The sequence below is a fragment of the Pagrus pagrus genome (assembly GCF_965226575.1).
Source record: "Pagrus pagrus genome assembly, chromosome: 21".
NCBI classification, from domain to species: domain Eukaryota; kingdom Metazoa; phylum Chordata; class Actinopteri; order Spariformes; family Sparidae; genus Pagrus; species Pagrus pagrus.
Window position 1 is genome coordinate 4753916 of NC_140208.1, and position 13181 is coordinate 4767096.

At 42.4% G+C, this 13181-nt stretch overlaps 1 protein-coding gene across 1 annotated transcript in view; it reads left to right on the forward strand.

Annotated features, from left to right (window-relative positions):
• The first annotated feature begins 11065 nt into the window (after window positions 1–11065).
• etv4 (ETS variant transcription factor 4) overlaps window positions 11066–13181 on the forward strand; it is a 39080-nt gene continuing 36964 nt past the window's right edge. Inside the window, exons 1-3 of the mRNA XM_084342282.1 lie at window positions 11066–11257; window positions 11759–11849; window positions 12002–12049. Of these exons, the coding sequence (XP_084198408.1) occupies window positions 11201–11257; window positions 11759–11849; window positions 12002–12049 (196 nt within the window). The 5' untranslated portion in view covers window positions 11066–11200. The remainder of the gene's footprint in view (window positions 11258–11758; window positions 11850–12001; window positions 12050–13181) is intronic.

Consider the following 13181-nt stretch of genomic DNA (forward strand, 5'->3'; position numbering starts at 1 on the left):
CGACCTCGTGTTATCAGGTCTCCTAGTACCGGATAAACCCAAACTAAACACAACCGCCCACTTGTTCAGGCCTCCAAACAGGCTTGTGTGTTGTTTTGGTGGAAAGATCTGGAGGCATTGTTTACACCACAGAGTTTACAAGGATTCAGAGTCATTACAAGCAGGAATCCAACAAAATTAGACAGGCTCCCTTGTGAAAACACTACAATACGGGATTGCAAAGCCATGAAACCCCAGTCGAAAATGAGGAACAGAGCTCAGAAAAGCTAAAATAACTTGGTATTAATCTGGCTTTTGTTTGACTTTCAAAGAGTGTCTCTTTATGTTGAATTCATAAGAGACATCTTTATGGTCAGTGTGCCAACGGTCCGACCATGTACACATGCCTTTGATTCAACAGAGGCAGTTTTGATGAGGGGGAGGTCGTGCCCCGGGGCCAGCCCCACTGGTTTTCCCCTTGTATGGATAGATAAACCAGCTGCATCACTATAAATGACATAACATGGGATTTTTTTTTGTCCCCCCTCGAATTAGCATGGAAATGAAGTGGAAAATGGGATATAAATGGAAATGTGGGTGAAGAGGGGGACCGGTGGCAACAATAGGAGGGTTTACACAAAACCAGCGCTATGAGGGCAGTGGGCGAGTGAGCGAGACAGAGAGAGAGACATCAACAAGGCTCCTCTGTGTCTCCTTAGAGCCGTCCTGCTTTAAGAACAAAACAATGTCTCCCACAACACTCCTCCGTCTCCACGATGAGTCCTTGGCCGCTAATAGAGGGCTGGTTTTATAGTGTGAACGTGTGAATACGCATGAATGTGAATACATGTATATTTATTCAAATGGAGCCGTTAAAGACACATGCAAATAAGTTGATGTCAGGGCACGAGATACAAACCTGCAAACAGTAAATAAAATCGATTAAAAATTAGAAGATTAGATGTCATTAGTTAACGGATAAGGACTGCTAATTGCTAATATTCTGTTTGTGTGTAACTCTCGTCAAATCAAGTCAAAAGAAACAGTGAGCTGACAGCACAGTCGCCAGAATAAAGCGCTGAAAGTAAACGTTTCTGCAAACCATGGATACTTTCGAATTTGTAGGCGTCACATGAACCATGTTGTTATTTCTACCGTACGTGATACAGGTGGGCGAGAGGGTGGCCAAGCCAGCGACCACTGTTCAAGACTGCGGTTCAGCGTTTGTAAATGTGAAACCACTGGATCGTTTTCAGGAGACCTCGGAACAATTTCCAGCCGTGTTTGTGGCGACAAAACCAGGTATTTAAAGCCAAAACATGATCTTTTCCTAACCCTAACCAAGAAACATAACCAGGCCATAAGCACAGCACACAACGTTAAGCTGGAACAAAAAGAAATATCCGTGGTTTGCGGAAACATACACTGCCCACATTTATTAAATGTCTAAAAATGTCCATACAGCCAAACCCTGACACATCTTCCTCCTTCGTGCCATAGAGCTCCACTGTTATCCAAAAACCAGGACAGAGGTATTGACAGAGGGTTTCGGGTCTTTTCATGGAATTTGTTGACAATATGACAAATTTCTGAAAAATCCTTTAAACAGTTCAACTGCAAATGAAGTGTTTCAGCCGTGTTTTATCAGAATAAGGATCATTTTAGGGCAATTTCCAGGAAGGTAGAAACGTCACAAGTATGTCATGTCTGCCGCTATGAGTCTCTCAGCCAAAACAGTGAAAAAAAAGGTTGATGTCGTGGTGGAGTAGTGGTGGATCATGGGTGATGACACCATTGCTGATGAAAATCTATCTGACGTGACTCCGGCTGAAGTTTTATTCAGTTATGTTTAGTCACTTTCGCAGACTTCCTTCCTCACTGACGGATCATCTGATGATTCCCAGGAAGTTCTGGAAACAGGCGACCAAATGAGTAAGATTGCAGATTTCTCTGGCTTTGACAATTGACGGTAACATTTAGGATAATTTAAATACACAACTCAACACAATATATAACAAAGGTCTAGTTGTTTTTTAAGAGATTTGAATGCAGAAATGTTGAATATTAAATATCTTTCTTTTAAAGTGCAAAAATATTGAAACAAAACCATAAAAGATGCAAAACAAAACGAAAAACATAAGATATTCTAACCATGAACAAAGCTTTAAAGGTAGGTTTCACATTTTGTTAGCTAAGCTGTATTTTCTGCTGTCAAACCGTTAAGTTGGGTGTTTGCAGACTCTGTAGATCCGTGTGGGGGAGAGTTTAGAGTCAGCTTTGTGTTTTCTCTGGCAGCTCAGCTGGGCCGGTGCAGCTGCATGGCAGCCACTTCTCTTCGGGGCTGCCAGTCAAAAACACCCCTATAAATGCTATTGTGCTCACCTGATTGATCTTTCACAGGCCCGGAGCAGGCCAGACAGGCTGACTTTGGAGGGCGATGGCAAGGAATGGTCGGTGAACAAACAAGCGAGCCAGTGTCTGGTGCAGAGGAGGTTGGGCCGCAGGTGGCTAGGAGGCACGCTTGGGTTGGCGCACTAGCCCTCGTCAGATGCCAACAGTGACATTTCCTGACTATGGCTATACACAAGCAGGCATCCCAGCAACGGTGCAGTGTCCCTGGGGGAATGAAGAACAGGCCTTGGGTGGGTTTTACAGCAAAAGGAGGTGGGGATGTATGGGACACGCATGCATTAAACATGACGCGGACACACTTTCTCATAAACGCGCTAATAAAGATCTCTTTCTGTCTCATCCTCTTTCTTCTCACACACACACACACGTTCACACCGGACAAAAAACCCACTCGCATCTGGCTTTTGTCTTCAATGGGAAAAGGTACAATTGGCATTTCTTCTCGGGTCAAATGACTTTGCAGTCGTCTCATGTGTTTATCATGACAGCTGGGTGTACATGCCAGTTTTTGCCCCTTTTCCAGCACGATGCAATGATGCACGTTGAAGTAAAGGATGTTCAAGCAGCGCTCGGACATGATTCAGTCTGCGTTGAGATTGAAAATAGACACTGAAGTAGAAGATAACGACTGTCACCGTCCTGCATGTCGGTACCTGGTCTGTACTGCACATGTGCAACTCTCAACAGAGATGAGAAAGAAGCAAGAAGTCTCACTCCTTAGGAAAAAGGATGGAAATTGGTGTCTAATTGCTTAAAAGAAAAGTTACTGGCTGTTGTAGGATTTAGGGCGGGCTTAGACGCTCCTATCAAATGAGATAAAAGCCTAAAAAAGTGTCACTTTGTCACCATTTAATTATGAAATACTGTGTTTTGGACTATATATGTTACTGAAATGGATCTAGTGGACATTTGGGAATAAGAGAGGACAGTTTTTGTTTGACGCACTACTGAAACACCCAGACACTTTATTGGTGAGTTGGAAGAACTTCGTATCTGCTAGTTTGTTAGCCTGTTTGTTGATTGTACCTTGCTGATGTGGTTTTATCTTGAAATGGCTGTCCCGCTTGCTTAGCTGTGTTTATAGAGTTTGGCAATCTAGCCGCTGACTTTTAACAGTCAGATGCCGTCAGTTTATGTTCCACAGCTTTCTGCTGTTCCCTGTTTTTCGGCAACAAACTCAGCCAATGGCAATGGGAAAGCAGCCTATTATTATGCATATACGTGCTAATTTTGGTGTAGAAATGGTGACACAGACACCTCCACCAAAGCTCGTCTGTTGCTGAGAGCAGGCAGGGCTCAGCCGAAGCCTGTCTGGGGTGCTGACTGAACACCACTGCCAGGAATTCCACAGGGGTGGTGCACGGGTGGGAAATCACTCGACTCGTCCCTGTGGTCCGAAGCCCGGCAGGCAGTGACAATCCCCTGCACCAGCCTCAGGAGCACATCGCCCGGAGGTGTAAATCACAATCCTGGAACATCACCGAAGCTAACAACCAATCATGTCAGCAGAAGTGACCCACAAATCAAACTTGTAGCTCTCTTGCACGGAGCGCAGTGTGTTGACTGTCATAATGAAGGCGCTGATGCGTGTCTGTTCAGGGCAGCTCTCCAACAGCGACATGATATAGAAGTACTTTAACGCCCAGAACAATGGGGATCTTTCCAGGAAGGTTACAAGTTCAAATAATCCAGCGTGACCTTTTAAGGAAGTGCTATTTGCGTTTTTTTGAAAATCACGCAACAAACATAGCTGTCTCTATTTTGTCTGGAGTTATTTTCAGGTACGTATTGTTTGCTGAGGAAATCTTCTCCTGGATGTAAATCAGGCAGTGTGATTTTTTTTTTTGCGCAAGCAGGACACGAGGCGGTCCTGGGGGGGTCCAGATTTGGCAACATGGCACAGTAAGGATGTGTGATAAGTCAGGAAACTTACACTGTGTTGATATTATTTTTGGTCACGCTGGAAGAGAAACTGGAAAAAGGTTTGTCTTTGGGTACGGACACGTAAGCAAAGGTACAAGGGCATGAGAAACAAGGGACTGACTGCACTGTGCTTCACACAATGAGTGTTTGCATTAGGAATCATTTTTCAGTTGGCATGGCACGTGAGAGAGGCTGCTCTTCCTCGGAAGCCCGTCCACACTCCAAACAAACCCGGGCTCTCTGGCGGCCTGCAGCCTGAGAGTAAGTCCTGTTTGTTTTAATGGTCCTGTGACGGCTGAACTAATGTCGTCCATGTGCAGGGACAGTGTGAGGTGATAGATGCCAGTTTTATGTCAAAAGTTTACATGAACCATACGAAATATCAGAATATTTGTTTTAACTGAGAGCAGCTCCAGTGAATATATTGAGACAGTGATGGAATTTAATCAAGTACTTGTACTTTACTCGAGTATTTCCATTTTCTGCTACTTTATTCTTCTACTCCAGGAGATTTAAGAGGCAAATATTGTACTTTTCACTGCACTACATTTACTTTACAGTATACAGGTATAAATATATGTATAATTTAATTTTACTTTACTTTTTTGTACATTTTTGCCAGTTAATATAATATCAGATACTTGGATACAAGTCTTTTACTCAAGTACTATTCGTATGGGTGACTTAACATTTGTGTGATATTTTAACACAATATCTGTATTTTTACTCTATGACTTTTGAGTACTTTTTACATCACTGTATTCAGAATGGATCACAGGACTACTTGAGTGCAAAAAGGTTAAACTGACGGAGCATTTTAGCGTCTATCAGCTCATTGTTTTGGTTGTCTGGCCTTTTTATCTTTACTGTTTCACTTCAATGTCTCATCAACCTCATTTATTTCGTGTTTCTGCTAACTTCACCTTTCTCTATGTCGCAACTTTACGTTTCTGGATGTTCAATTTTCAATTTTATGTTGTGACAACGCCGTGTTTATGTTCTGGTTAGGTGTAGGAGCAAATCCCACTTGGTGAGTGTTCGGGAAAGATCATGTTTTGGCTTAACATACTTGGTTCTGTTGCCACAAATGTCCAAACGTCTCGTTTAAAAAACGTGGTTTCGCACTTACAGATGTTGAACAGTGGACAACCTTAATGTCACGCTGCCACCGACCCCTCCACCTCCTTACAAGAAGTCACATCATGTAATATGAACGTGATATGACACATGTTGTAGAAATGTTGATATGATTTGTATGAGCATCGTATTTCAGTTTGAAATAACTTTATTAAAAATGACTCTTTTCAACCTCAGAACAGTTTATTAATGTTTTTACATTTCTTTTAACCATAGAGTTAAAATACACCAAAAATAATGAAAAACAAAAACCAATAAATCCACTTGTGGTGAGGAATTTAAATGTTGGCACACATGGATCAAACCCAGATGGTTTGGTTTTGGTTTTGGCAGCGTCTGGCATTGCAGGGCAATACTTGTTATGGGAATCCATTACAGTCCCAGTAGGAGTTCAGCCGCTGCACACACGTTACGGACACAGCTGTTTGGTGAAGATAGGCGACTTTATGAAAGACACACAGAGATGATAACGATCGATACACTGCCAGGTAAACACAAACACAGACCTCAACCAAAAATATCGATCCATTCTTAACATTTATCAATACCAGCTGCACTTTCTCCACTCTCTCTTTTCTCTGACAGATAACTGACACATATACTATTTTAAATGCTTTATTTAAAGAGGAAAAAACATTTTTAATAAAAAATAAGTGTGGTATTTGATGTTTCTTTCTCTTCTTTCTCTGCTGCTGGCTGAAAATAGAAAAGTCACATCTAGTCGTCATGTTATGGCCTTGATATTTTCATCTTTTCATATCTTTGCCTTTATTTTTCCACATGGTATCAAACATGGTCTAGAATAACAATAAGGTGTTGTATCAAAGTTAGAAATTCCAGTATTGAAGCCTCATTTTTTGATAGAAAATCAGAGATACATTAAATTCATATCATTGATATGATTTTTTACATTAAAATGAATAAATCTAAAGAAACCTTAGATGAAATATTCTCAGTGTTTTTGTCCAGGTTTGTTTTGACCATGAAGTGAAGGGAAGAAGACCCCGAGTGTGCCTGACTGTTTTTTTGTTTGTTTTTTTTTAATCACGCTTCCAGTAAGTCCCTGTGTGGTGTCCTTGTTTTATCAAAGATCTTCACTTGTTTATCGGTCACCATCGGCCTTATCAGGAGCGAGGAAGGAGTGGGAGGGATGGAGAGAGGAAGACGAAGCTCCAGAGGGAGGAAGACGGAGAGGTGTTGTCGACAAGCCTTCCAAACAACACCATCCCCCCGCAGACGCCTCGGCCTCTGGCTCCTTCTGTCTCCTCTGGTTTTTTCCCCCTCTCGCCTCGTCTCCATTCTTTAATTTTTCTCGCTTTGTTTCCTTTTTTTTTTTTGTCTTTTAATTTCTCTCTTGAAAGTATTTCGCCGTCTCCCGTCTGCCTCCATCTCGACACATCTCTGTCTCTCAGCTATAATAACATTTCAGCCATCCATCACGCCACAGCCAGCTTTGATCAATAAGCACTCTGAGTCCACTCCACAGCACCGCACTGAACTTAAAATGTCTCCCCTCTGTCTCTGTCAGTACTTATCTCACTGCTGACAAAGCTATATTAGACTCAGGGGTGGATGACTATTACAATAGATTTCACAATGCATCTCAGCGCTGTGTTGCACTTGTGTGTGTGCCATGAATGAAATAGGTGATCTATGGCGACTGCCTGTGTTCTTTAAAATTTCCATTCATCCGTAACCATCTGAAGAGGCTGTAAATCTCGTAGCGACACGACTGTATCAGCACAATATTAAATGGAGGTATATCACGGCGGCGTGGGTATTTAACACGGCTGTTTCTGCCTCCAAAGATGTCAACCACATGTGAATTAAAAACACATGTGCTCTCCGAACACGTGCCTCAAATTCAAAAGTCAACTTTTTCTTTGATTTGACTCAAGGGTGAGAGGTGACGGCGAGCCAACGAGAGGGGTTTTCCACACGAGAACTGTTATTTCTTTTCGCTTGAAATCAATATTCACATGTGAGAAGTTCATTTCACATGAAGAGAAAAAAAGAGATGATTCACGTGCGGAAAAAATGTCATTTTCAGATGGAAAACGTTGCGTCCAAACAGCTCACGGGGTTTAATGTGACACATCTCATGTGACCTTTTTATTTTGCAAAGGCAGGAATTTGCCAACATTGTGGTCACAACACAATAATGTTGAGTCATGCTGTAATATCTGCGACATATGAGGTTGCGGTAATGAAATAAAGGGGAATCTAACCATCAACACGTTCCTATTCTCCTCACAGTTTATACAAGAAGGAAGTCTTTACGTAATGAAACCAGTCTTCACAGGTTGTGTCTCGATCAAACCAAAAAGGGATTTTTCTTGTTTTGCTTTAAAGGTCTGTAGAGATAAGTGTCATACAGGTGTCTGCGTCTACGCCAGCAGCTCTGAGAGGCTGCTTTCAGTAGCACTTTGAGATAAGTGATTATGTCAGCATGCTAACACAGTCGCAGGGACGGGGACTGCCCATTGTTCTGAAACCCGATTAGCATGAAAAATGTTGAAAGATCATACAGTGCACAGTGACCCCTCACCCGTGATTTCTTTCTCGCTGCACTGCCTCTGTTCGGCTAATGTTTGCTGCTTGAAAAGGGTAAGATTAGATGGCGAGCGAGATGGCTAGGGTTAAAAAAATAAATAAATAGTTAAATTACAAGCAGTCGGAGCGGATCTTCACGGACTACCATTAAGTTTAGTTTGTCAGCATGCTAACATTTACTAATGCTTCTTCTAATTAATTAATTAATTGGCACAAAAAGTACAGCTGCGGTTGATTGTCATTAGTTTTGTAACAGAGGGGGACATGAAAGTATGAACCAAATTTCATGGCAATCCAGGTAATAGTTCACACAATTTTCACTCAAAAAGTCATTAAGATTCATCCTCTGACGACCATGAATTTCTGTACAATATTTTTGGCTAAACCAGCGATAACTTGTGCAGATATTTCACTGGATAAGTGGAAGCTTTGACCTGCTGGTGACACGAGAGGAAAAGTCAGAGGATCACTAAAGACATTGGTGTTCATCCTCTGAGGAACATGAATTTCTGAACATCATTTTGGGCTCAAACAATTGCTTGTGCAGATATTGAGCTCGATAAGGGAAACTTTGATCTGCTGGTGACACTAGAGGAAAAGTCAGAGGACCACCAATGTTTTTTGGGATTCATCCTCTGAGGACCATGAATTTCTGCACAAAAAATAGTTCTTAACCATCTGCAGTTATTTCTCCAGATAAGTGAAAAAAGTGAAATTTTTTGACTTGCTGAGAAAAAGTCCGAGGATCATCAAAGTCATCGGGGTTCATCCTCTGAGGAACATGATTTTCTGCACGAGTTTGTGCCAAACCATCTTAAGGTATTTCACTGGATAGGTGAAACCTCGACCTGCCAGTGGCCCTGAAGGAAAAGTCAGAAGATCACCACAATCACCATGACTCATCCTCTGAGGACCATGAACATTCGGGCAACATTAAACAGAGATAGATCTTATAGTGCCTGAGATATTTCCATCTGGACCGACCCACCAGCAGACGGACATCCACCATGAAGTAAAGTGGCTAAAAAAAATGCTATTCTGGCTTTAAAATTGGGAAATTCCCTGTCTTGAGTTGACATGCTTTGAAGTCGTGTGTGGTTTTTGGGAAATAACAGAATAATGTTTAGTTTTGCTGTAATGTCCGGGATCGAATGAGGTACCGGTGATGAAAAAACAACGGAGTCAGTCGCTGTTTCAGTCCAGTTGTTTCCCAATCGAACAGTGTTTTGTCTTATGTGAAGGTAACAACTGTTCATGGAAGCATTATCTGCTGTTTGCACGATTTTTCCTCCTTGAAACTGTTTAATCTGAAAGATTTTTAGAGGTCAGAGAGAAAAAAACTAAACAGTATTTCACCCCAAGAAAAGAAAAGAAAGAAAATAACGATGTGTCACCACCTTTGTTTTCATCTGTTTCCCTTCACTTCTCCTTTGACCATTGCATATCCACTCTATTAGCCTAAATGGTTACAGAAGAGCTTAAATTTAATGAATCAAGCACTGAACAACCATAATGTTTCCTTTTGTAATATCCTCGAGCCTGTCCTGCTCAGTGCAGGCTGTGGAGCGAGCGCAAGGGCTAATGTAAAATTTATAGCCTGTTGTGTGTATCTAAATGTACATCTAAACATCATTAAGCAGGAAATAACATGTACAGTATCACCTGTTATGGAGATTGAATCAGATGCAAACAGAGGAGGAAGAGGAGTGTGTGTGTGTGTGTGTGTGTGTGTGTTACCACTGAAACTAGACCTCAAATCCCATCAGAAGAACTTTGTTTCCTGTCTCCTGGCTTCCTTAAAAAACAGCCTGTGGCTTCAGCTTGAATACGCAAGCAGAAGGATTTCACCCTCCTGTTCGTGTTGTGTACGAAGCAGAACTTTAAGTCCTGCGGTTCTTCATGTGGCGCACGCTTTTTTTCACAAAAAAACCACAAGAATGTTAGAATGCATATCCCTGAGCTGGGCTGACATCAGTGTGGACGCTTGTGTGAACGTACAGAGCTGCTGCACAGGGGTTGTTTTTTCTTTTATCCTGCCTGATCACCACTTTGAAGGAGAAAAAAAAAGGAGGAGGTCGAGACATGAAGTGAAGTAAACAAGTTCTTTGAGTTTGTCAGGGCGGAAAAAAAGAAAAACATGTCAGGACTGTCGTGCCAGGGCAGGTTTTTATGAATGGAAGTTTTTTTTTTTTCTTTCTGACTTTCCCTCTCTCTCTTTTTGTGAATGAAAAACAACTGGAAAATCCAGTATAAAAAAAGCCCACAGCCTTGCCCCGGGTTCTGATTGGCTCGCCGCTGCTCGAAGCTCCGCCTCTGGTTGCTAGGAGCTCTGACTACCTCGCTTCCGATTGGCTCGCAGCTTTGAACCGAGACTTCATTCATAAGTCAGTGTATTCATGCAGGACAAAGGCAAAGAAATCCGAGCCCTTGAAAGAGGAAATGCACCAATCAGGGAGCTCAGTCTGGTCCGAGCGAGAAGAGCGAGTCTCTCTGCTTTACTGAAAAAAAAAAAAAAAAAAAAAAGTCTGGGGCTGAAATGACAGCACAGCTGGCGCCCAAAAGTCACCAAAAATTCAATATAAACTCCCTCCAACTGCGTGTGTCTGCTGTTTGATTTCATTCCTCGTCGAAATAAGGTTTTAAAAGTTTGTGTCGCTGTGGACTCGAGCTACACAACATCTGTTTCCCGTCACTGGAAAAGTGGAGCCTGGCAGTCCGGGGCAGACGTGGCAAAAAGCCCAAAAAACACGAGCGCTAAATAACACTCATAACTCACACACGACTTTATGAGCCGGTGGACATGTCGCTTTTAAAAATAAATGAAATTTAAAAAAAAAAAACAAAACAGAAAAGAGCAGAAATCCACCAAATAAATGTGAATTATTGCGCACAAACAAATAAAAAAAATAAAAAGTGTAGATGAGTTTCTTGAGGTGTTAAAGTACCTGGGAGTTAAAGGTAATGTCTGTCACACACAAACAAACACACACACAAAAAAAGAGATTTGTAAAGAGGGCAGCAGCCCGCTGGGTAATCACTCGCCATCACTTCCCCTCGGCATTTTTTGTGAATGGAGCTCATTATGCATGCAGCCTCCACGCAGCTCCATTCACAAGCAGCGAGCAGCTCCCTCCTCTCCCTGCAGGCTGCGTGGATCTCACTCAACTCAGCCTAAATGACCACAAACGGTTAACGGATGGATTATAAGATGGATGGATATTTGGACCAGCAAGTGCCTTACACTTTAGCAAATGTACGTATGGATGTTAACTTCAATGCTCTTTTTTTCCCCCCTTTTGCTTTGCGCTTTTGTGTTTCTCTTCTCTTGTGTGCGTCGATGTCTCCGCGTCGCGTCCTGCACGAGTTTTTGTGCCGAAGCAGCAGCAGCAGCTGTGTGCGCGATACAAAAATACTTCATAAGTGACACAAATCTGCACAAAGTAAAGCAGAGCAATGTGCTGCGTGTTGGTTGTTGTTTGTTCTGTGGCACGGTTTGGCTGAGTGTGTGCCAAATGGTCACTTTCTTCAGACGCAAACAGCGCGTTTGTTGTTTTTTTGTTGTTGTTTTTTTTTGGTTTCTTCCACCAGAAATGCCTCCACAACTGAGAAATGTGTGCTCGTAGCTGCAGCAGACTTCATGCGAAGCGTACAAATTAGCATTAATCGTCCTGTTTTTGTGTCCACGTTAAACATGGCATTACTCTTTTTGGAGTCTGCGTCTCACTTCTCTGTTCACATCTGTGCGTTTTTGCAGAAGTCGCATGGAAATGGGCCCCTAAATAGACTGTTGATGGCAGCGAAAAGGAAATACATGGACACAGAATTACCCCCTCAGGAATCTGAAGGTAAAGTAGTAGAAGTTGGCCCTCTTGGTCTCTTTACATGACGCATGTTTACATCATGAACCCTGGGGGGGGATGTCAAGTCTGAGACTGGAGTTAGTGCATTATCTTCACTTGTGGTTTAACTGTTTACTGTTTTCTCTGTTTCTGTTCAGACCTCTTCCAGGATTTAAGCCAACTCCAAGAGACATGGCTCACAGAAGGTGAGCTGCTTTTTACTCTCCTTTTCCCTCATGAGTCTGTCTGTCTGGAAAGATTGGTGAACACAGAAACCTAATGAATGCAACAAATACGTCCCATTTTATTCAGCTCTTAAAGGAAAAGTGTGGCCAAAAATCAGAATTCAGTCGTTATCTACTCGACCTCCCTGCTGATGGAAAGTCAGGAGTCCAGGAAGCGTTTCTGGAGCCTCACGGTGAAACAGTGTTGCAGCGTTCTCCTAAACAACTGAAGCAGATGGGGACTTGTTTTAAAACGTTAAAAAAACAGAAACAAAATGGCTCCATACAGCTCGTCCTGTGTGATCCAAGTCTCTGGAAGCCCCAAGATCGCAAAACTGATTTGAAAAGACGTCTTTCACGTCTTCTCTGTAGCTGCTAAGCTAAAAGCGTGAGCGCTTACCCCGTCTGAAGCGGCTCGACTGTGCAACAACGGTGTAAATAACATCTTTTCAAATCAATTTGAGAAGCTCTGAGATCTCAGATTGATCTGAAAAGACGTTATTCACCCTCCTGACACGCAGTCGAGCTTGTTCACCCGCTTCAGACGGGGGTAGCGCTTTTAGCTAAGCAACTACTGTGAATATTATCTTTTCAAATCAGTCTGGGATCTCAGGGCTTCCTGAGACTTGGATTACTTTGGATGGAGACATTTTATGTTCCTTTTCGGTTGCTTTTAACATTTAAAAACAATCCTCCATCTACCTCAGTTGTGAATGCTGCGGCACTGTTTTGCTGTGAAGCTTCAAAAATGTTTTGCGGACTACGAAACTTTCGTCGGCATGAGGCTGACGAGATGATGCCTGAGTTTTCACATCGGGACAAGCTGTTCCTTTAACTTCCATCGTCCATTTCAAGCATTTCTATCAGCTTCTGTCTTCATCATGAATGTGGCTTTGGTGAAAAACATGACCTCCTCGAGTTTTGCTCAATCTCACTCGAGAGCCCCAAACTTTTCTGATGCAACACACATGCTCATAAAACATACAACAGTTAAAAAAAAAAAAAAAAGGGTCCAGAGGGAACACAGACGGGACGTTATTAGCTTTTTGAGCATGTCCTATTTTGGCCATGTTGGCATGTAGCATGCGTGCCAGCCAGCAGCCAATGCAAACAA